Genomic DNA, 21,377 nt, shown 5'->3' on the forward strand with positions numbered 1-21,377 from the left:
ACCAAACCAATGAAAATAACTCTTTTCCAAATAAGTTCATGTTGGATTTTCATATTTGTTGCTCCTCTGGTTAGACCAAACACACAACTTCGAAACTTTCTAGCCTCTTAAGAAAGAAAAAAACAACAAAAATCTGAAGGAATATATATATATATATATATATATATAAAAGTAGAAGTCAAGAGATAGCTGATTCTTACCATTAAGGATGTTCTGCCATGTAGGAAAAAAGCCTACTTAAAACTTTTCCATAAAGACAATTCAAATCACAAAAGCCTGACCGTTACACAATTTGAAAATACTTTAAACTTTATTGTTTTCATACCAAACATGCATGCTCAGTCCCAAACCTACATAATTATTCGTACAATTTGCAACCACACAGGATTGAAGCGAAGACCACCAAATTTATAGAATTTAAGGTGGTTTTTTTTTCTTTCATTAAGGTTGATTTCGGTTTGTCCACATTTAAATTTTGCTTTTTGAGTATTTCTACATATAGAAATTGAAAGATTGTTTCTTTGTATCTATACATTGGAATTTTACCTTATATGACTACTGAATATGCTCTCCTTAGTTTTCTTGATTATTATAGATCTGCAGAAACAATTTATTAAAGTTGTGTTTATCTCCTCTCAAAAAAAAAAAAAATAAAATAAAGTTGTGTTTATCTCAATGAATTTTATAAATAGCATAATTACAAGTAGGACAAACGAATGGATGTACAACATTACCCGGGTGAATTTTAAAGTATTTTATTGTATTGTCATGTGCTGTTGATTGTATTTTAAATATGTAAAAAAAATTTGTTTGTTGCACTTGTTAAATGCTAGTATGTATATAAAATAAAGAGATTAGCAAATTGAAAAAAAAAAATATATATATATATATATATATATATATAGAAGAACGTCAATGCAGCTCAACCTTAGCGCCTAAGTTTATTGCATAAAACTTTAAATGGTTACATCTTTATTATTTGCTTTTGTTCATTATATTTATGTTTTAGTTATTCTTCAAAAAAAAAAAAAAATTATACGTTTTCATTAAAAAGTTGTAGGGGTGAGAGCCCAAGATCGTATATTGGGCCTTAGGCTTTGTCCGAAGACATTGATAGGTCCAAAGATGAGCAAATAATTATTAGATATTCTCAGTTAAAGTCTCATAAGTAGGGAACAAATGAAAGATTGTCCAAGGAGGAACTCCTCCTCGGACATGATGAATATAGTTCAAAATATGTACTCCAACAATTAGAGTGATCCTCCAAGAAGCTCCAATGATAGGGATATGCCCCATGAACATACGAGAATGAAGGAAATCTAAAAATATCTAAGGGAAAGCTGTCACTACCACATTAAATGCACTGTAGCTACTTTTCTGGCCGCATTTATGTGGAGAAGACCTCTGAACAGTGCTATCTTGGCTACCACAACTCACAAAAAACCAGAAAGGGTGTCTGATGGGACATGTACTCAAGTAAGGGCTCAGATGATCAACAGATGTAGGATGAAGATGGTCCAAAGAAGAATATATAATGTGAAAGACTCTTCATGAAGGGGAGACCGGGAAAAATAGAGAAAAAAAAACTGTAGCAATCTAAGTTATCTTTGTATCCATTTGTGATTAATTTATACAAGGGGGATCTCCTCGGACTGAAAATATATTAAGATCAAATCTCTTATCTGTGTTTGACAGTCATTCAAATTAAATCTATTCATTGTTCAATTCATTAGGGCTTAGTTCTTCAACCCACTCTCTACAAATTTATTGTATTGGGTTCATTAGGCCAACGTCTCATACGTTTTGGGCTTGGACTGTATATCGAGACCCTACAAAAGCAAACATGGAAATATAGTATAAAAAAGTGATAATATCAAACCATTGTGATATTACAAAATCTATAGTATTTATGGTAATTATTATTTTATCAAATTTTTTAGATGAAATACAATTTCAATATAGAATAGAACTTATGTTCCATAACGTGTGACCCTCAAATTTCTTATTCAATTATAGCAAGTAGTAACAATGGAGTTATACTAATGTATTTTATCACTTAAAAAAAAGATCTATATGCACTTAAAAAATATTATAAAAAAAAGATTCAAATAAAATTCCTAGAAAGTTATATTTTCTTAAAACTAGTGTGTAACCCAGTGCATAAGCGCGGGTACAATTAAATAAATTACAATTACACAATTTAAATTATACATTTTTTTTAGAAGAGGTTCAAATTATACGTGGTATTAGTTTACACATTTTTTAAATCATACATTTCTAAAATATGTAATGGTTTCTTATATATATATATATATATATATATGATTTAGAATTTAATTGAATTTATATTCTTTGGTTTTTGCATCTAATGATTCACTTGCTACAAAAATTTAAAAAAATTATATGGATACATGGCACAAAATTGGATTCCAATTAAAATTCAATTTAAAATTTAATTGGATTTGAACTCTTAGATTTTTACTCTTAACTAATATGTAACCCTATGCATATGTGTACAGGTACAATTAAAAACAATCACAATTACACAGTTCAAATTATACATGGCATTAGCTTACACTTTGAATTTAGACTCTTCAATTTTTACACTCAATAATTCACTTGGTACAAAAATTAAAAATTAAATGAAATATATGGTGCAAAATTGAGAATCCAATTAAAATCTAATTGAGTTTTCTCTAACTTTGGCTTTTAATATATAAGGTAAATTACAGATTACACTCTTAAAATTTGGAAGTGTTTGAATTTTACACTCAAAAGTTTCAGAATTTAAATTTTATCCCTGAAGTTTAAAGGTATTTGGATTTACATCATAACGTTTCAAAATTTAAATTTTACCTTTTAAAGTTTTAGGGTGTTTAGATTTTAGACCTTTAAATTCTAAAATTTCAAGATTTATAATTTAAATATCCTTAAACATAAACATTAAGGGTACAATTTACCCCGATATGTGGCACACTGAGGCATGTTTGACCCGAAGTTTAAGAAGCCTCTCATCTCTCGTGCCCAATTTTATTACGTCAAATGTCAATGATTTTCACTTCAAGTTTTTGATTTCTTCAAAACGCGTCTTGATCCAGCTTCCAAGTTCAGACAAACCTCATGCCTGCCCAACTCACAATTTAAAAACAAAAAAGTATTAAAACCAAAGCGAATGTTCATTTCCATTTTCCCATTTCAAAAAACAAGGGCAATTTTGTAACTCCAACTTCCTTCTGTTTTATTTAAAGTGCAAAACTCAATAGATGGAGACACAGAGAGAAACAGAGAAAGGAATAAACAGAGAATTTTTGAAATAAGAGAGAGAAGGTTGTGAAAAAACATGGGAGATGTTGTAGTTTTTGTGGATGATTTGAAATCAAATTATGCATTTTCATACTGTAGAATTTGCCATGAAGAAGAATTACAGAGCTGCAAGAGCTTGGAAGCTCCTTGTGCTTGTTCAGGAACCGTTAAGGTAAAGAAAAAGCCTGTGTTTAGCAAAAAAAAAAAAAAAAAAAAAAAAAAGGGAAAAAAAGCTTGTTCTATTTCTTTGTTCTTGTGGGCGTGTTTTAATCCTGGTAATATTAAACAAGGTTGTAACCTTTTTTTTTTTTTTTTTTATGTGGGTGTGTTTTAATCTTGCTTTTCAATTTGTTTTCCACAACAAAATTTCATCTTTCTTTTGTTTTCTTGTTTTCAGTTTGCACACAGGGATTGTATACAGAGGTGGTGTAACGAGAAGGGCAACACCACTTGTGAAATATGCCTCCAGGTTTGTATCTGAGTTTTGAGTTCTAAGTTTCTTTTTTAATGTTCTGTTTTTTCTGTTGTAGAAACTTTGTGTTTTTAAAAATACCTTTTGTATTAAATGAATTCTTTCTTTTTCTTTTCTTGTAATTCAAACTCAAACTGGGTCTGTCTTTTTTAAGATTGAGTTGTTAAAATTAGTATGCATCATCATCCTCTTATTCTGGTTTTAGAATTTGGGTATCTCAAATTTGTCGTTTGCCTAACTTTCCTTTATGTTTAAGTATCTTTTTGTCTCTCTCTTTTTATAATTATGAGAATTTGAAATGTCATTTGGTTTCACCGTGACATACAAAAACAAAACTCATTTTGTATTTTGAAAATTTTAATCATATTTCCTTAATAAAAACGAGAGAATAGAATTATCTTCCAGTAATATATCAGTTGGGGAATGTTTTAATTGCTGTCAATATCCATAGCTTTTATAAGTAAAGACGTGACAAGTTTTCCATTATTAATGAGAATGAAATGTGAATTTTCACAGCAATATGAGCCAGGATACACAGCACCTTCTAAGAAGTCTCAGTCGTTGGTTGATGAAGCAGTAACCATTAGGTACTTTTTCCAATCCATTATTTGTTATTAGTTATTATTACACAACTTAGAAAGTAAGGGCGCATGAGCGTGACAAGTGGCTCGTTTTTAAATTCTAGTAAAAGTCACTCACCTTTATTTTCGTGTAGTTTATGATTGAAGTAATAATCCACAAAAGATAACATTCCACATTGCTAAAAATAAAAAATAAAATAAATAAATAAAAGGATAATATTCCATAAAACATGCCTTGCAACTAATTGTTTTTTTTTTTTTTGTTTGTTAACATGGGACATTTTTTTTCTTGGGTCAAATTATAGAGTAGGACCAGGAGCAACTTTAAAATGTGCAAACTTGGCCTTGACCCAAAACCCATTTTGGCATTTTTCGGTTTCATAATTAATTCAAGTATTTATATTTTAATTAACAGTAACAGAGATGGCTTGCAAATTCCAAGAGGAGAAGAAGAGACAAGAATAAGGCCAAGATTAGTAGCCATAAGTGAGTATCCCGAGTGTACATCCGCCGCACACAGAAGTGCATCTTGCTGTCGATCACTGGCTCTAACTGTAAGTTTGGCTGATTCAAATCCATTTTTACCTTATTTATAGGGTACCCCCATATTATAGTGACACCTTGCTTTTGTGGTGTAATTTTTATCTTATATTAGCTAGTTGTTATTTGTTAATTAATCCAATCTTTTTTTTTTTTTTAAACAAACCAAAAAAAAAAAAAAATGATGATTAATTTAGTACAATTATTGTAAACACATGTTGTAATCAGATTATTTGGAAAATATGGATAGGATTACTAATATTGCGTACTTGGTTGACTATTTGTTTGCATGCGATTTGGCAGCCACATAGATTTAGGCTGTAAACTTAGTAACGTACATTGACCTTAAATATAAAAATAGAAATTTTTTAGTTGGATTTACTAAGTGTACAGTTGTTCTGTATTTGATAGTTTGTCTGCTAAGTATGTGTTCAAAGTTCAGACTGCCTACATTTTGGTTTGTTTTTACGGTTGGGGCCACAAACCCACAATCTTTTGAAAGGAAAATCAGTTATTATGTTTCTTTTTTAGAAGCTAATGACTTTGTGGTTGAGTATTATTCAGTATTTTGGGAGTAAAGCTCTGTCATCTCACATAATATTAGATTTCAATTAATTAAATTTATAACATGATCCACCACTTAGTTTGCATATCATTATATATGATTATTTGTTTGATTGAATTTTGCAGTTTACAGTGGTCTTGCTAATGAAACATATGTTTGCCGTGCTTCATGGTGGTACGGAAGATTACCCCTTCACACTTCTTACTGTAAGTCAGCCCCATTTCATTTTTCACCTGTGTTCTGCAACTGGGATTCTGAACTAGATTCTTAATTCCGTATCATTTAATTTGATCATGTTCTTGTATTTTGCAGGTACTTATTCTAAGGGCTACTGGAATTATTTTCCCAATGTTGATATTGATGCGGACAATCACAGTAATTCAAAATAGTATCCGGAGGCAGTACCAGTACCAGTACCAGTACCAGGTTGGTGACCTTTTCTTACTCCAATAAAAAAAAAAATAATAATAATAATAATAATAATAAAAGAACAGAAAAAAGAGTGGCCCTAATTCAACTAACAGAGTGGCCTTTTCAAATTCATGTTTTCAATTTTTATACAACATTACACGTATTTTCACACTTTTTCACCCACACGTATTTCAAAAAAATACAAACAACATTACTCAAATTCTTCTACCAAACAGGCTCTAGATTCTACATCTTAAGTAAAACTTGGATGGGAATATGGGAATGATTGTGAGTTTTCATTTGTATTGTCAAGACATATTAGGAACACATAATTGAAACTATATGAAATGTATTGGAGCTTTACTGATTTTTATTGATTTATCAGGATTCTGATGATGACACCTCAAACTTTATTGGAGCCAGTGAAGATGAAGAGCAGCATCATTCAGTCTAAGGCCAATCCTCCTAAAGTAGTCTATCATTATTTAAATTTGAATTAGAGCCTTGTATCAATGTTCACTGTCAAAATTCCCCCTTTTTGGGATACAAATGAAAAAAAAAAAAAAAAATTCCTTCATGAAAAATTCAGATCAGGTAGATCCCTATTTGCATTTTGCACTATCAAGTTCGTGACATAACAGTTCTTATCCATCTCACCCTACTGACCCATCAATCCAAAAATTAAAAGCGAAAACCAAAAGTTAGTTTGAAACATTGTGAAAGCTACACCAGTTAGTTAGATGAACAACCTAATTTAACCCATATATATGTGTTAGCTTCAAAAACAAGTAAGTCGGATGAAAAGCCAAATTCATAGATTAAGGACAAAGCCAACAACTTTTGTTTTGTTGGTTGAAAGTTGATGCCACTATATCGAATGTGACATCCAACTGTAATTTAAATCAGCTACACTACTTACAATTCGGGCATAAAAAATTAGCCTAAAAAGTTCTCTCACAAATTACTATACAAAAATGTTGGTCACTCCCAACTTAAAAAGTGAGATTCTTACACAATAAAATTAGACTTGTGTCGTTCTATATAGCAAGTTCTGACAAGCATGGCTGGATATTCACTTTACACCCTCAGCTGGTCCTGAAAATATGAACTGTGCTTCAACACTATTGACAGTGACTAGGAAGTAGGCATGAGGAATCATGATAAACGGTTCTAAATTTACATCATTAACGGCTGAAGCTTGGCCACCCAAGTCTCACAAAGCAATACATTCAATCAGTTCAAATTTTCTGTAGAAGTATTTGTGCTCTATGTTGAAGTTCAGTCGGGAAGCTGGCACCAGTGCTCTCCGGAGACTTGTTGCAACTAAAATTTTCTGTAATGTCTATAAACTTTCTGACAAATTCTACCATTTCCCCAATCCAACTTTGATTATTCAAGTTATCTTCAAATGTCTTCAGGTGTTTACCATATGTAGTCTCAAATTCTCTGGACTTAGCAGCAGCTTTTTGAAGTACAGATTCGGGAAGTCCTGAAATAAATAATAGTAACTGGACTTCATGACAAAGCAGTAATAATTACACCCAGTAACAAAATGGCAATCAATAAGAGGAGTTTTAGGCAAAATCTCTTTTGGTAATTAGTATTAGGCAAAGCCTTCATAAACAAAAACTGATAATTTGCAGGGGTAAGCATTTTTTTTTTCCAAGTAGTTGTAAGGAGGGCATGAGGCCTATAAACGAGTTCTCATCTTTACCGTAAAAGTACCCTTAAGTCTTAACTCCTATAGTAGTAGCTTTGAAAAGCATAAAGGACATGGAAGCAAAGAGATCATTCCCAAAAAAAATGAGTTTCTTAACCATGCTACCATATCCACCTAATGAGCTTCTTAACTAAGGTAGCACATAAGTAATACCCTCAGGCCCAGGTCCTTATCTCTGAAAGCCTAATCGTTGTTAACAGTCTAAAATCACATAAACCAAATCATTGTACCTCAGCTACGTTTCTTCTGGTTAATGAAGAGAGCTTCTCAACAAAGAGGCAATAATACAAAAAGAATCTTACCAGCTAACCGTGCAACATTAACACCATAGCTTTTAGGGCATGCACCAGGTGTCAACCTATAAAGAAATGTAACTTCTTCCACATCTCCAACTCCATTCCCAACTCGGCATCCCATATGACAAAGCAAAACCTATTCCAAACATGAAGAAGAACAAATTAAACAATGTTCAGAATATTTGTGCCCATTGGTAGTGCGCCAATATCATGGCCTTTATGTCTAAACCATGATGAATCTAATGTAAACTATGATACCATTATATATGGTTATCACATGGCCAATCATGCTAAAAACTCATTTGTCTTGTTTTTTGAAGATTAAGAAGATACCCTTAGCTTGTGAATCAAAAGCATCTGTGATGAAATAGAAAAATAACAGAAAAAGCAGAGGTATACCTTAGGATCATTCTGATAGTCTACAGCTAATCGGTGATAGTGAGTAGAAAACATTCCTCGACACTGCACCTTGTGGACAAAATGTTGTAGAACTGATTCACTGCAATGGATAGAGAACCAAAGTAGAAACAAAGGTCAACCAGATACAACCTTCAGAGAAAAGGAAAATTTGTAGAGAATTGATCATTAATATTGAATTCACTGAAAGACAAGTTAATCCAATAATTTACACATACGCAATCGCTTGCCCATCTGAAGTTGATGTTCCACGTCCAAGTTCATCCAATGCCACCAATGAATTACGAGTTGCAGAAGACTGCATCAAGTCATCAAGTCATCAACCATCAAAAATATGTCAATGGCATGAAAATTATTCGATCATATTCATCTTAACTCATAAAATTTACATTTGCAAACTATTCTTTAAAAGTTCTAAAGCATAATGATCAAACAAGAGTGAGTTTTTCTTATGCAAGAAGAAACTTCTCATGAGATGAGATACGGGACAAATATGCAAGAATAATAAAATTTCGAATGTAACTGAGGAAATTCTTAGTATGACTCAACATAAAGTAAATGCGGAGAAATTTGTGATAGGCTTGTCCTTTGACAGTTAAGATCTAATTAATTATGCTAAAAATCAGAACCAATATGGGCAGACTAATCAATTTGTACATACTCAAGAACGTTGTCTTTGATTCTACAAATAATCTATAAAATCACAGGCATAACAATAGTGTGCAATGAAAATCCTTTGATCCACTGACAAATCTCACCAGCATTAATGCAGTTTCTGAGAGTTCAGTTAAAAATGTACTTTGGCCTGCCATGATATGATCTTTGGCACCCATCCGAACAAAGATTCGGTCCACAGGTGACAACTCAAAACTGTCTGCAGGGACATCTGCTCCTACCTGAAAAGAACCTTTAAGGTGAAAACCACAAAATAATAAAACTCAGAGTTGCACAACAAAAACCACAAAAACATTACCTGGGCCAAAATCACAGCCAAGCAAACTTGGCGAAGAAGAGTTGATTTCCCCCCCATGTTAGGACCAGTGAGAAGGATGAAGCTAGGATGACCAGAACCACCAATCATAATTTCATTGGGAACAAAGGTACCCTTGCCTAAAGAATCACTTCTAAGAACAGGATGTCCTAAACTTTTTGCAGAAAAGCACGGCACTTCATCCGAACTTGATGAGTCTAATATAATTGGTCGGCTTGTTGGCCCTTCATAATATTCACTTGCAATTGCTAGACTGATCAAAACATCCAACTCTGCAACATGTACCAATTTTAGCCATAGAAAATGAAATACATTTTGTATAATGTAAACTACTATATAATGTTGTTCTTTTGTTCATGAAAACATGAAATCTGACAATATGCCAGATAACTTAGTAACAAAATAAAATTCCAAGACATAAAGTTAAATTTTGAGATACCATAGAAGCAGACATTAAAAATCCATCATGATCTGAAGATCTACTACCATTATTACCCCAAAAGAGGACTATGACAATGTGACATTTCCCCAAAAGAGAACTATGACCTTGTGACATCTCCACTCTTCTATATGCACAATCACACTTGTTTGCATGTATGTTTGAGTGTATCTGAAAGAGAAAAAGAGAAGGGTATGCATACCTGCAGTAGCAGAAACTAATTGCCTCCACTTATTATGATGCTCACAGAAACGTCCAATCAACCTCTGAAGAATGCTTTTCAGCATGGATTCCTTTTCAGACTCAGCTTGTGAAAGCTCTCCCAACAACTTCTTGATACTTGGAGTCCAATACCTAAAGAAGCCCTGAAAATGCCAGGCAAGAAACAAAATAAAAAATAGTTATGAGATATAAAACCCAAATTAATGTGCTGCTAAATAAGGCACTTTAGAATTATTTTAACCAGGGATTGAAACTGGCAAAGATAAAATCTTAACCAAAAGAATCAATAAATCCTGGTACTACTATAAACTATGCCATGTTATTCAACATGACAGAGATTACTTCATTGCATTATCACATTAAAATTCACAGTTCAATATGATTGTCATAATGAGTGCTCAATGTTTTCCATTAAGTTGCAATTAAGATAAGAAAGAGGCATTACACCTGGTTGTTAATTAGTCCAGGTATCTAAAATATGTTCAATTACAGGATCAAAAATAATCAGTGTAGCTACTTCATTCACCACAACTTTTGCTTTCACCTTTTTAGATGATCTTAACTCATAGTCACGAGGAATTCTCTCGCGCAAACTTTCTGGTACTTCTAAGAGATATGCCTCTTTTCCAATTGTGACATATGTAATCTGTTACAGATTGTTAAATAACAGAACTTGGTTATTGTTGTTGTATATAAATAAACAAAGAAGTAGACTACTAAAAATTCAAAGACCAAACAGTTTGCAAAAAAATTCTTACTGATGCATCTCCAAGTAATTTTTGCTGATTCTTGAGGTGTTTTGTTAAACTAGACTCAACCTCCTTAACTTTTTTACAGGCAGAGTCATACTCCAGATCAACTCCTTCATGAGGTATGATACGTCCTGAATTATTGGCTTCTACCCAATCAAAAGCATCCTTGAAATGATTTATAACCGAATCAATGTTAGGGAGACCTACACCTGCATATATAAAAGATAAGACACTAAACTAGACTCTTTGAATAGCATATTGCTTAAAAAATCAAAGCTGCTCATACCAAGTGTTAACAAATGATGAAGGACTCTAGATTCAACATTTTCCAAAATAACACTAAGAGAGGAACATGATTGGGCCATTGATTCACAACCACGTAGCACTAATATAAACTCTTGGAGCTGTTTTTTTGCTGCATCCTCATATAGAACCACTTTGTTGGCATTCCTTCCATTAGCCTCACTGCATCAAATTAATGTCCATAAACATAAATCATCCTTCATAACCATCAATAGATTATGTATCTAATATATATTCTAATACAAACGTGTGTTCCTAGTCAGATTGGCTTTACCTGCTAGCAAAAACACGTGCAAGTAACCGCTCCATGTCTGGTAGCCTGGACAGTGCTTTTCTAAATTCAAGTGCAAAAGCTAGATTAACTCCCTAAAAAGAAAAGTAAATATCAAATGCTGCCAAAAAGCCTTGATGTCAAGTGAACGGCTGTGAAAACACTGCTAAAAAATTTTCATGTCCTGCCTCATACAAGCATAGTATGATGTGTAACAGTAACAATTTATGTAGTCCATGTAGGTCATATATATATATATATATATATATATATATCATTGTTTAAGAATTAACAAAGAGCAACAGGCTCAGACCATAACTTGGACTTATAATTTCAATATTATTGTTAAATTACCGATTGTCCCAAAAGCTTAAGCTATTAGGAAATGGTGAATTTAATCACCTAACCATAAGTCTAACACTCCCCCTCACTTGTGGGCCTAAACTTCCCCTTAATAAGTGGGGGCCCAACAAGAGGGAATTTAACATTTAAAATGGGATGTAAAGTAAAGCTAGGGATTGAACTCAGGATCTCCTGCTCTAATACCATGTTAAATTACCGATTGTCCCAAAAGCTTAAGCTATTAGAAATGGTGAATTTAATTACTTAACCATAAGTCTAACAGTTATCATATGAATTATCAACCACTTAAAACCCTCCACCAAAAGCAATATGTGAAATCACCCTTTCTCCCTCCCCAATTTAAAAGAAAAAAAAAATAAAGGCAAAAGTTGCAATCATTAGCATTTGAAATATGTTCTACTCTAATTAAGTTTTTTTTTTTTTTTTTTGATAAGTTCTCTATTTAAGAAGTCCATAAACATCAAAAGATAATTTAATAAAAACAAAATTGCTAACATATATCCTAAAAATGAAAATTTTAAGACCATAGCCAACAATATCATTTTGCTATAGCTTGAGGGATATGTCAAACCAAGAAACCTTGGAAGGAATTAATAATAGTGGAATATAAGAAGCATATCGATGTGGAACTCACCCGCAAACCTCCAACAGCATCCTGCCGTTCCCTAATTGACTCTGGATGATATAAAGGCCTTGCAAGCCATGTCTTGAGCAACCTCTTCCCAATTGATGTCACACAGTGGTTCAATTGGGCATAGAGCGTCCTTAAAAGAGGAAGGAAAAAACAATCAGAAGAAGGTGAAAATGGCAATAAAGATGTATGTATATGAGCATACATAAAGGTTACCCTGAAGAGTCTCCATTTCTGCTATTCTCAAAAATCTCAAGGTTCTCCAGGGCAGCTGCATCAAGAACCATGTATGGTTTTGAGACGATATTAGCAAAACCAGAGCATGGAAGTAACTCAAACTTTGCAAATCGAAGTAATGTCTCATCCAGGAAAGCCTGCTTAAGATAGAATATTGTGCCTCCAAGAGCAGAAAGTGCACAGCTGCCATTCTCGCCTGCCTTTACCAGATCTGACAGAACATCTGGTAGCCAGCCCATACCATTTTCCTCCACTTGAGACTGAAGACCATCCAAATTTGTTTCATTTAAAGATCCAGAAACTGATTGTTCAACAATACGGCTGTAGCTACTTTTGAATTCATGCACGGTTTTCTCAGCATCCCAGAATTCCAAGAGTGGAACCAAATCATTCACTAATGGATTTCTTGTATGTCTCAGCAGCACTCTCTCTGTTTCAGGACTGAGCTGTTTAGCAGGTTTTACAATTTCAACTGGCCTTAGCTCAGACAATAGACAACACAAGGCACTGCACTCTGCATCATCCCCAAACTGGTAGAGTAACATGCTTAGTCAAATAAACCACATCACACACAAAATGCATGATTTAATCGAGCTATTAATGCAAAATCTGATAAATCTACAGCAAAGTGCAGAGCATTGTCTATATGTAAAGACTTGTGATCATGACAACACTCAGAACTGAAGCTTAAAAAAGGGAATGCAATGGTCACCCGTCACAGCCAATTGTTAACAAAAGAATAAAACACACATAGACAACCAACAATCAATCCATAAGACCTTTTTCACAATATTAAAAATCATGCACATAGTCCCTAAGCAACCCCCAACTGGGCAGAGGGGCACAATCCAAAAAGGAGAAGAAAAAGAAAGGATCAGATGCATAAGAGTACTTCTCATTTGACAACTAATCAATCCAACCCAGCATACAGAACAAGAGTCAGTAAAATCATATTAGTCTGATTTTCCGTAGCATACACCCGCATACATGTTACACCTGAGAACAGGAGATACACATGTAAGCTGTTGAACTTGAAGATTCTACTAGACTCATACCTGTCCAAGAATAATCCTGCTGGTTGTAACATCAACCACACAAACACCAAAAATGCGGTCTGCATTTTGGTTTGCCAATCTCTGACAGCCTTCAGTCACTGCCATTAGGTAAGAAGCATCAGGATTTGCTGACAGCATCTCTCCCTCAGTAAGTGTTCCTTTTGTAACCACTGCACATATTTCACGTTTCACAACCTATCAACACAAGGAAGAATGTCAAAAATGCTGAACATTTATTTTATCTTTATCTCTTTTTCTTTTATTCTTTTTTCATTTTCAAAAATCCACCTTGGGATATTAAGATAGACACCAAACTAAGAAAATAATTACCATAAACAATCAAAGAGAGGAGTAACAAGATGATGACTCAACTATATATAATACTTTCTACCCATAATGATTCTTTAATCAACATCCTAAGCCATAAACCATTCTGAAAGGGTAGTATGATTATGACCATCACAAAAATGCATTCAAACTTTCAGTTAATGCTATCAAGACAGAGGTCCACACTTCAGTTTAATAAATTAACCATCTAATTAATCTTTGAACAGGAATTTCCTAGATTGGACCTTACCATTAGACCACTAGAATCAGATTTTTACCTTTATACAAAATAATATTAGAATATCTACATATCTTCTCAGTAGTTTTAGGTACACAGACCTTATCCTTAGAACCTTTCTCTTTGCGACGAAGCTCTAGTTGTTCAGGGGTTTCTGTCTGCTCTACAACAAGAACCCGATAACCCTGCTATGTCAAGACAGCTTATATTAAATTTCATCTCCAGGGTACAAAAGGGGCTCATCAAAGAAATCTAAACAGCATGAACACGATAGAGACAACCAACTGGAAATAGAGATATATGAATGAGCCAACCTTTCTTGCCAATTTCTCCAAATTCATAGAGAAGTTCTTTTCTGGAAATCCACAATGCGGTTGTTCTCCCTACAAATGCAAGTAGTTGACAATTATCAACTTACAAAAAAGGGGGAGGGGGGTTGCACATCATGAATATACTGAAACAAACATCAAAACTATGTGTGTTAGAATGAAAACACATCTTGTTATTTTTTTCCCCTTTTCTTCTGACTATTTAGATGATGCAATACCCTCCAGGGTGAACAATAACTGATTTTTTTTTTTTTTTTTTGGGGGGGTGGGGTGGGTGGACATTGCACAAAAACAGAATATCGGTGTTGAATGCACCCAGTCTAATTAATACCTTCATATATTGCAAGTCAAGTTCCTTTGCTCCTATATGTGCATCCATTTCAAAAAGTTCATAAAATTTTCCCATCTGCTCCAGCAAAAATGAAATGATTATTACTTTATCAGTTTAACTGCAGTAACAACAATGACAACTTGGATAACAGAATCTAGCTTTGCTTAGTTAAAATCAGCTACATGTAATGTATACCTTGAAAAATAACACCTTGTCCATATGCTTTGACTTAAACTCCCACCATTGTCTCTGCACAAAAATAAAGGTCTCTAGATTAAAATACAAGGTGAAAATGGCATAAAAGATCATTGAGCCACATATTGTCTGAAAGCAAATAAGCAATCACCTGGCCACCTGATAAACTCTTTAGAAAATCAGGAGGCAAGTAAAGTGTCCTCGGATCATAGTTTGCATCCCCAGGACGCCTTCTTTTTGCATCCCTGCGTTCTCTGTAGCAAGACTAACAGTTTCAGCATATACGAATGGTAAGGCTATCCACATTACTATCTGAATGCCACAAAAGTTATAAATAGAAATTTGAGCATAGTATTATTTCTATACTAAATCTTAGCATAACAATGCCTACTTCCATTTTCCCACTCAACATATTCCAATCCTGTCACACAATTACATATGGATGCAGTAGTAAAGAGAGGTATATTATTCCATAAAATATTAGGCACAAAGTGCAGTTATTGGACAAAAGATAATTGGAAAAAATTAGCTACAAAGATTATTGAGAACTCACTCCCCAAGGAAGCGAAACTTTACAGCTTCACGCGTACCAAACCTCTCTGTGGCATCACCCGTTAAGGCATTACCAAGTTCATTAGATGCCTTTCCACCTACAGAAAATGCAAGCTCAAGTTCAGTTCTCAATAAGATATAAATCGCAAATATCTGCTCCTGTAATTGTAACTTCCATTTTCACAGCATACATCAGAACCAAAAACAAGGAACAACTAAGGAAGGAAAACATAGTAAGTGATAAATCATAAGAAAACAGTGAATACAGACACATTAATTTATAAATTAAGAACTAACTATAGTTTTCTATTTGATAAAAAAAAAAAATACAAACATAGCAATTACACTTTAGCACAAAATTTCCACATTTAGTGCAAAAAACCAATACAAATTAAAGAGGATTGCCATTGCAATAGATATATCCAAAAATAAAGAGGTCCACATAACAGCCCCCGCATATGAACTATAAATTATTCAAATAATACAGTTCCATTTGCAAGCTGTGCTATAACATAAAGGAATACTCTTTTCACCCTAACATTTCTTGTCTCCAAATACTAAACCAATGAGATACACGCAAATATAATACTCCAATTTACTTACTTTCAGCATTATTACTAGTAGGCACCAGCAAGGAAAACTGGAAAGCTCCCTTGTTCTTCTTAGCAGACCCCAATTTCTCCCCCTCACTCGCTTTCCTCTTCCTCGACCCACGCTTCCCTTTCGACCCCTTCCCCTTCACAACATCCTCTTCTTCCTCCTCATCCAAATCCATAACTTCCTCGACCGCCTCTTCCCCCACATTCTTCCCCCAATCTTCATCACTAGAATCATCCTCATCCTCAACAACGGCCTTCACGCCTCTCCGCCTCTGTACCGGCTTAATTTCCTTCACACCCTTCTCTTCCTCAACAATCTCCACCGCCTCACTCGAATCCAATGCACCCCGGCGCAACCGCTTGAATTTCTTGAGGGTCTCTTGGACCCACTCAAATTTCTCCTTCTCCAAATCCAATAGCTCCTCCTCATCATCCTCGTACTGAACCAAATGCTTGTTAGCTACCTTATCGAAAGATTTCACAGTGCCTTCATACCACGCCTTATCCAAGGGCCAAAAAACCCTAATCCTCTTCCCCACAACATCATCACCGTACGATCTCTTATCGTTAGGAGTTAACGGTGAGGCGGAGATGACTAAGAGGGGCTTGTTCTTGGACTTGGATTGGAAAGGAGAAGGGGTTGTAGGGCTTGGACTGGAATTGGGGGTGGGGGTAGAGCTAGGGTTAGGGTTAGGGACAGAACTAGAAAATTTGGAATTTTGCTTGGAAAGAGTGGGAGATGGAGATGGTGAAGGAGAAGACGAGGTCGTTTTGGTGAAGAAGGCAGTGATTTGGCGCTGTTGGTTTACGATTGGGGATCGGCCATTGCTTTGGCGCCGTGACGATGCCATTGTGATTTGAATGAAAAATGCGTTTGATGAGAGAGTGTGAGAAATGAGAAGAAGAAAGTGAAAACAAAAAAAGAAAAAGGTGAGTTTAGATTATAGAAATTCGGGAGTGTGAGTTTGGGTATGGCGGGAAAATTCCCGGGGTTTGGGGGTTTCGGTTTCTGTTTCGGAGATGGATAGATTGGCTTTGGCGGGAATTTTGGTTTGGGGAGTGTGAGTAGAAATGCTGCGCCGCGCGCATCCATCCTCTCGTTTTTTTTGACGCGCGAACCTGTCCTCTCTTTGTGTCTTCTAACTGGATACAGTAGTTTTTTTTATACAAACATATAAATTTTACTTTATATAAGTGTACGTGAGTCCCCTTTTTGAAGTATTAAACTTCGGCATTTATCCTCCACACTTTACAATCACTTATATTTATAAAGTAACCATCATTTTAAGAGTGTGCAGTAGTAATTCAGTAGTATTTTTTATTTAACGTACAAATTGTATAGTTTTTTTTTTTTTTTTTTAAATACTAATTTCACAGCTACCATTAGAGAAAAGGGATTTGAATTAATATCACTAGAGTTCCAAAAATGGTAAGTTGAGTTAGTACTTGGTATTTTAACTTAATTTAAAACTTTATTTTATCACAACTTAAGTTTTTTGGCCAATTAATAATTTAATATGGTATATGTATGCAAGTCTCCTTCTTGGAGACTTAAACCCCGACCCTTACCCTCCACACCCTACAATCACTTATACTTGTGGAATGACTATCATACCAAGAGTGCATAATAATAATTCAATAGTATTTTTTATTTAACGTACAAATTGCATAACTTTTAAAAAAAAAATACTAATTTCACAGCTACTATTAGAGAAAAGGAGTTTGAATTAAAATCCCTAGAGTTCCAAAAATTGTAAGTTGAGTTAGTACTTGGTATTTTAAATTAATTTAAAACTTTATTTTATCATAACTCTCTCACGGGCTCTATCACCCCTCCTGCCAGTATCTACAATTTGATCTCAGGGTCCTTACTTCAAGCTACTCGATCCAAGGAATGCTTGTTTTCTGTTGTGCCATGGTGTGGTAATAAAGTAGCACATGGGTTAGCCCAACACACTAAGTCTTTATCAGATTCTCTCATTTGGTTAGGAACTTGTCCTCCTTTTGTGGAGCAATTAGTGGCTTTTGATGTAATGTTTTCTTCTTCTTAATAAATTTGTCGTAGTTCGCATCAAAATAATAATAATAATTTAATATGCTATCAAAGTATGAGGAATTCCCTATCTCCTCTACTATTGCTCAAAAATAACATGTTATAAAAAAATAAAATAAAGAAGTAAAAGCTCTCACTTTGGGGAAAAAGTAAACAAAAAAAAAAGGGAAAAAATACATCTTTTATAGGCCGATAGAAAGGAAAAAATACATCTTCAATTGGGCAATAGAATATCTTGTCTATTTATGGTACAATGTAAACATTTTAATTAAAGCCCAAAATTTTAATAAATAACATTTAAAAAAATAATATACTCTTTTTTTATATTCAACATTTTGCTAATATTCCTTCAAAAAAGAAACATTTTATTAATATGTTTTATTATGTTTGTTGTAATCTAAGAAATCAAAAATTTTCAATCCTCCAAAAAATTTACTCTTTCTTTCTCTTTTATAAAAATTATAGTTATAATTAATAGCTTTTGAGACGAATTCATTACTGAAATTTATTATTCAATAACTAAAGTCAACGTTGCCAAGAGAGACTATAACTATCTAAAATATGATATTTATTATGATACTATTCTAAAATACATTTTATAAATATACGAAAATGGTCTAATTAATGTAATAAATTATATAAAAAGTGTTGTATTTTTTTTATAATTCAAGTATCGCTTATAAAATATTAAATAAAAATACATTTTACACTTGCGCCTGGCCCTAAAATGTGTTAAGTCAGCCCTAGATTAGACTATATTTTTTAGGGCCGTAAATTTAAGCGAGATTTCAAAAGAATCTGTTTGAAATTGAATCAAGGTATCCAATAAAAATACACCATTTATAATTTACAAATCTTTAAAAATATATATTTAAATTTAAAATATTTTACGTATATGAAAAATCTTCATATAAGTATGGTCATATTTGCATGAAGACATTTAACGTGCCAATAAAACAGTTAGTATTTCATGATTTCTGCATGATCATGATTGTATTAGTACAAAGAAACCAATAAAGTTGTTAAAAAAAAAAAAAAAAAAGCAAACATGAAATTGAAAGCTTTGCAAAAAAGTGTTAAACGAGTATCATCATTAGGATATTGAAAGAAACTAATATCTCTTCATAAAAGGCATCACTTTAAATTGTCGCATTAGATCACAAAATGTGTTGAGTTAGCATTGCTTAGACATCCCAACAATTAATAACCCCTCCAAGTCTCGTATAATCATTCTCACACCAATATTTTCCTCCCTAATTATCACACCATCAAAATTTACCTTAAACTACCCTTGACATTAAGCTATTTATTTTAGATTTGGGTGCCGTTGTTAAGTGTTGCTTGAACTCTCTATGATACTTAAGGTAGACATAGCGAGTTTTCAAGGATCTATTTTGTGGTTCTCAAATAACAATTTGTTGCATAAGGTCCAAATCAATGGTCAATTTCTCTAAAACACGCCCTTCGTCCTTCTCCATAACCTGCCAAAACCAAATTGTGAGTTAAGCAAGCTATAATCCCAATGATGCACATATCACCTACTTCAACCATAGTGACCCCATCAACACTAACTCATCATGTTGAGATAAATTGTGCAATGGCTTTGATTAGAACTTCCCTACCGGTGTAGACATCGCATTTTGCACCCGTTAATAAATTTTAGTCCCTGGTCCCAATGATGAGCTTAACATGTCTACAAAAAGGTAATTGAAGTTATTTTGATAGTTTGGAAGTAATGACAACTCAAAAGTGCTCAAATCGCTTTGAAAATGATGCTAACAAATAACATTTTCTCATTATTTTGACCATAACTTTTGATCCACAAAGATTTTTTGAGTGAAATTTATTTCATTGGAAATTAGACATCCTGGGTTTCAATTTAAACACAAATTTTGTCTAATTTGGACTTATATTAAGTGAGTTATGACCGTTTGAAATCGGGCCAACTCAGCAGTCAAAATTAGGGTTTCTAGGGACACATGCATGCATGCGCATCCCCAAACCTGCATACGTAGGCTGATTTCCAAAAGCCCAAATTTCATTTTGTAGGGCCCAAAGCCTCCCTCTTTGATGGGCCCCAGCCCCTAGACCCTTTGGAACGTCTAAAACCCTCTAAATGAGTCTGAAAACCCTAGTTTAAACATATAAATACAACCTTATGCCTCCAAACTCAAACCCTAGCTAGAGAGAGTAGATTTTTGACCTAATATATTTCAAAAACTCTTTCTTTTCTCTGCATCTTCTGTACACAACCACCAAGCACGTTTTTTAATCCTTAAAAAACCTCTTTTTAGTTAATTCTAAGGCAGAAACTTGTTCTCATTTGAATTTCTCAAACCCTTTTCAAAACTAATATTGTTTTAGAGTTGTGATTACAAATCTTCTGTTTGCTTTGATATCTTAGTGAATCTTGTTTTGTAGGCACTGAATGGCCGATTAAATATCAACCAAGTTGTGTTCCATAAGTAAGGTGAGTCTCTCTTCATGAGTTTTCCTTGATTAGAGTTTTTATAACTTGTGTTCTTGTCGTTCTTAATTGACTTATATGTTATATATTCTTAAAAATATGCTTTGCTTTGTTTTTTATTTTGTTTTGTTGTATCTCATCATGTTTTGATTGGAGAGTTTAGTGATTGGATATATTGATGAACATGTTTTGATGTGCTAAGTATTGTTCTTGTTCGTTGTTAGATCTAATGCATGTTTAGGAATAGATTTTGTTTTGGATATCTTTGTTGTTAGTTTAGGCTGTTTATTTTTTATATTAGAAGCATGTTTAGGTTGTTAGTTTCTTTGTTTTAAGTTTCTGCTTTGTTTTTCTTTGCATTATCGTGTCTGGGCTAGGGCTTTCTGGGCATGTATGCATATGCATACCTCTTGCATGCATACGTAAACTTGAAGTATGCATACACATACAACTAGGCTGCATACGAAGACCTATGTATGTGCATACATACTCGTGCCCAGAAACCCTAATCCAAGTTTTTCTACTTTTGTTTCCTTATTTCATTATGCTTCTGTTTTGACCATTCTTTTTGTTTTTTAGTCTTTATTTCTTTGTATGTTTACCTTTAACATGTTAGATTAGGTTTTTCTCCCAATGTTTTCCTTAGGTGGCGTTTTTTTTAGCGACGTACTTAAATTCGCCGCTACAAGTGGTATACTGTGACGTTTCTAAAAAATG

The 21,377-nt window shown here is 33.7% G+C and overlaps 2 protein-coding genes across 3 annotated transcripts; one reads left to right on the top strand and one right to left on the bottom strand.

The window, feature by feature from the left end:
- Positions 1-3,250: 3,250 nt before the first annotated feature.
- LOC126710172 (uncharacterized) lies at positions 3,251-6,493 on the top strand. The gene is made up of 7 exons (XM_050410558.1): positions 3,251-3,475; positions 3,701-3,772; positions 4,292-4,362; positions 4,772-4,910; positions 5,587-5,667; positions 5,774-5,887; positions 6,258-6,493. The coding sequence occupies exons 1-7, from the start codon at positions 3,341-3,343 to the stop codon at positions 6,324-6,326; spliced, it is 681 nt and encodes a 226-aa protein (XP_050266515.1). The 5' UTR covers positions 3,251-3,340; the 3' UTR covers positions 6,327-6,493.
- A 175-nt stretch (positions 6,494-6,668) lies between these two features.
- Positions 6,669-17,267, bottom strand: LOC126710171 (DNA mismatch repair protein MSH6). 2 transcript variants are annotated; one of them, XM_050410557.1, is made up of 21 exons: positions 16,145-17,267; positions 15,543-15,639; positions 15,141-15,243; positions 14,990-15,043; positions 14,795-14,869; positions 14,449-14,517; positions 14,236-14,319; positions 13,570-13,764; positions 12,494-13,044; positions 12,281-12,410; positions 11,287-11,378; positions 10,996-11,174; positions 10,716-10,912; positions 10,502-10,603; positions 9,938-10,100; positions 9,279-9,568; positions 9,064-9,201; positions 8,524-8,603; positions 8,288-8,387; positions 7,895-8,024; positions 6,669-7,361 (listed from the first exon to the last, which is right to left on the bottom strand). In XM_050410557.1, exons 1-21 carry the CDS (start codon positions 16,989-16,991, stop codon positions 7,111-7,113), a joined length of 3,927 nt encoding a protein of 1,308 aa, XP_050266514.1. In that variant the 5' UTR covers positions 16,992-17,267; the 3' UTR covers positions 6,669-7,110. The 2 variants fall into 2 exon arrangements, with proteins under 2 accessions (XP_050266514.1, XP_050266512.1); XM_050410555.1 differs by having other exon boundaries at positions 10,716-10,918; positions 16,145-17,266.
- Positions 17,268-21,377: the final 4,110 nt, after the last annotated feature.

The sequence above is a fragment of the Quercus robur genome, chromosome 12 (assembly GCF_932294415.1).
Source record: "Quercus robur chromosome 12, dhQueRobu3.1, whole genome shotgun sequence".
NCBI lineage: Eukaryota > Viridiplantae > Streptophyta > Magnoliopsida > Fagales > Fagaceae > Quercus > Quercus robur.

Excerpts from the sequence above, each read along its gene's own strand:
- LOC126710172 (XM_050410558.1), top strand. The coding sequence starts at position 3,341 with ATGGGAGATGTTGTAGTTTTTGTGGATGATTTGAAATCAAATTATGCA. Across the intron at positions 3,773-4,291 it reads CTTGTGAAATATGCCTCCAG|CAATATGAGCCAGGATACAC; the intron begins GTTTGTATCTGA and ends GAATTTTCACAG. Across the intron at positions 5,668-5,773 it reads ACCCCTTCACACTTCTTACT|GTACTTATTCTAAGGGCTAC; the intron begins GTAAGTCAGCCC and ends TGTATTTTGCAG.
- LOC126710171 (XM_050410555.1), bottom strand. The coding sequence starts at position 16,991 with ATGGCATCGTCACGGCGCCAAAGCAATGGCCGATCCCCAATCGTAAAC. Across the intron at positions 12,411-12,493 it reads AGAAATGGAGACTCTTCAGG|GACGCTCTATGCCCAATTGA; the intron begins GTAACCTTTATG and ends TCCTCTTTTAAG. Across the intron at positions 8,388-8,523 it reads TCAGATGGGCAAGCGATTGC|TGAATCAGTTCTACAACATT; the intron begins GTATGTGTAAAT and ends TATCCATTGCAG.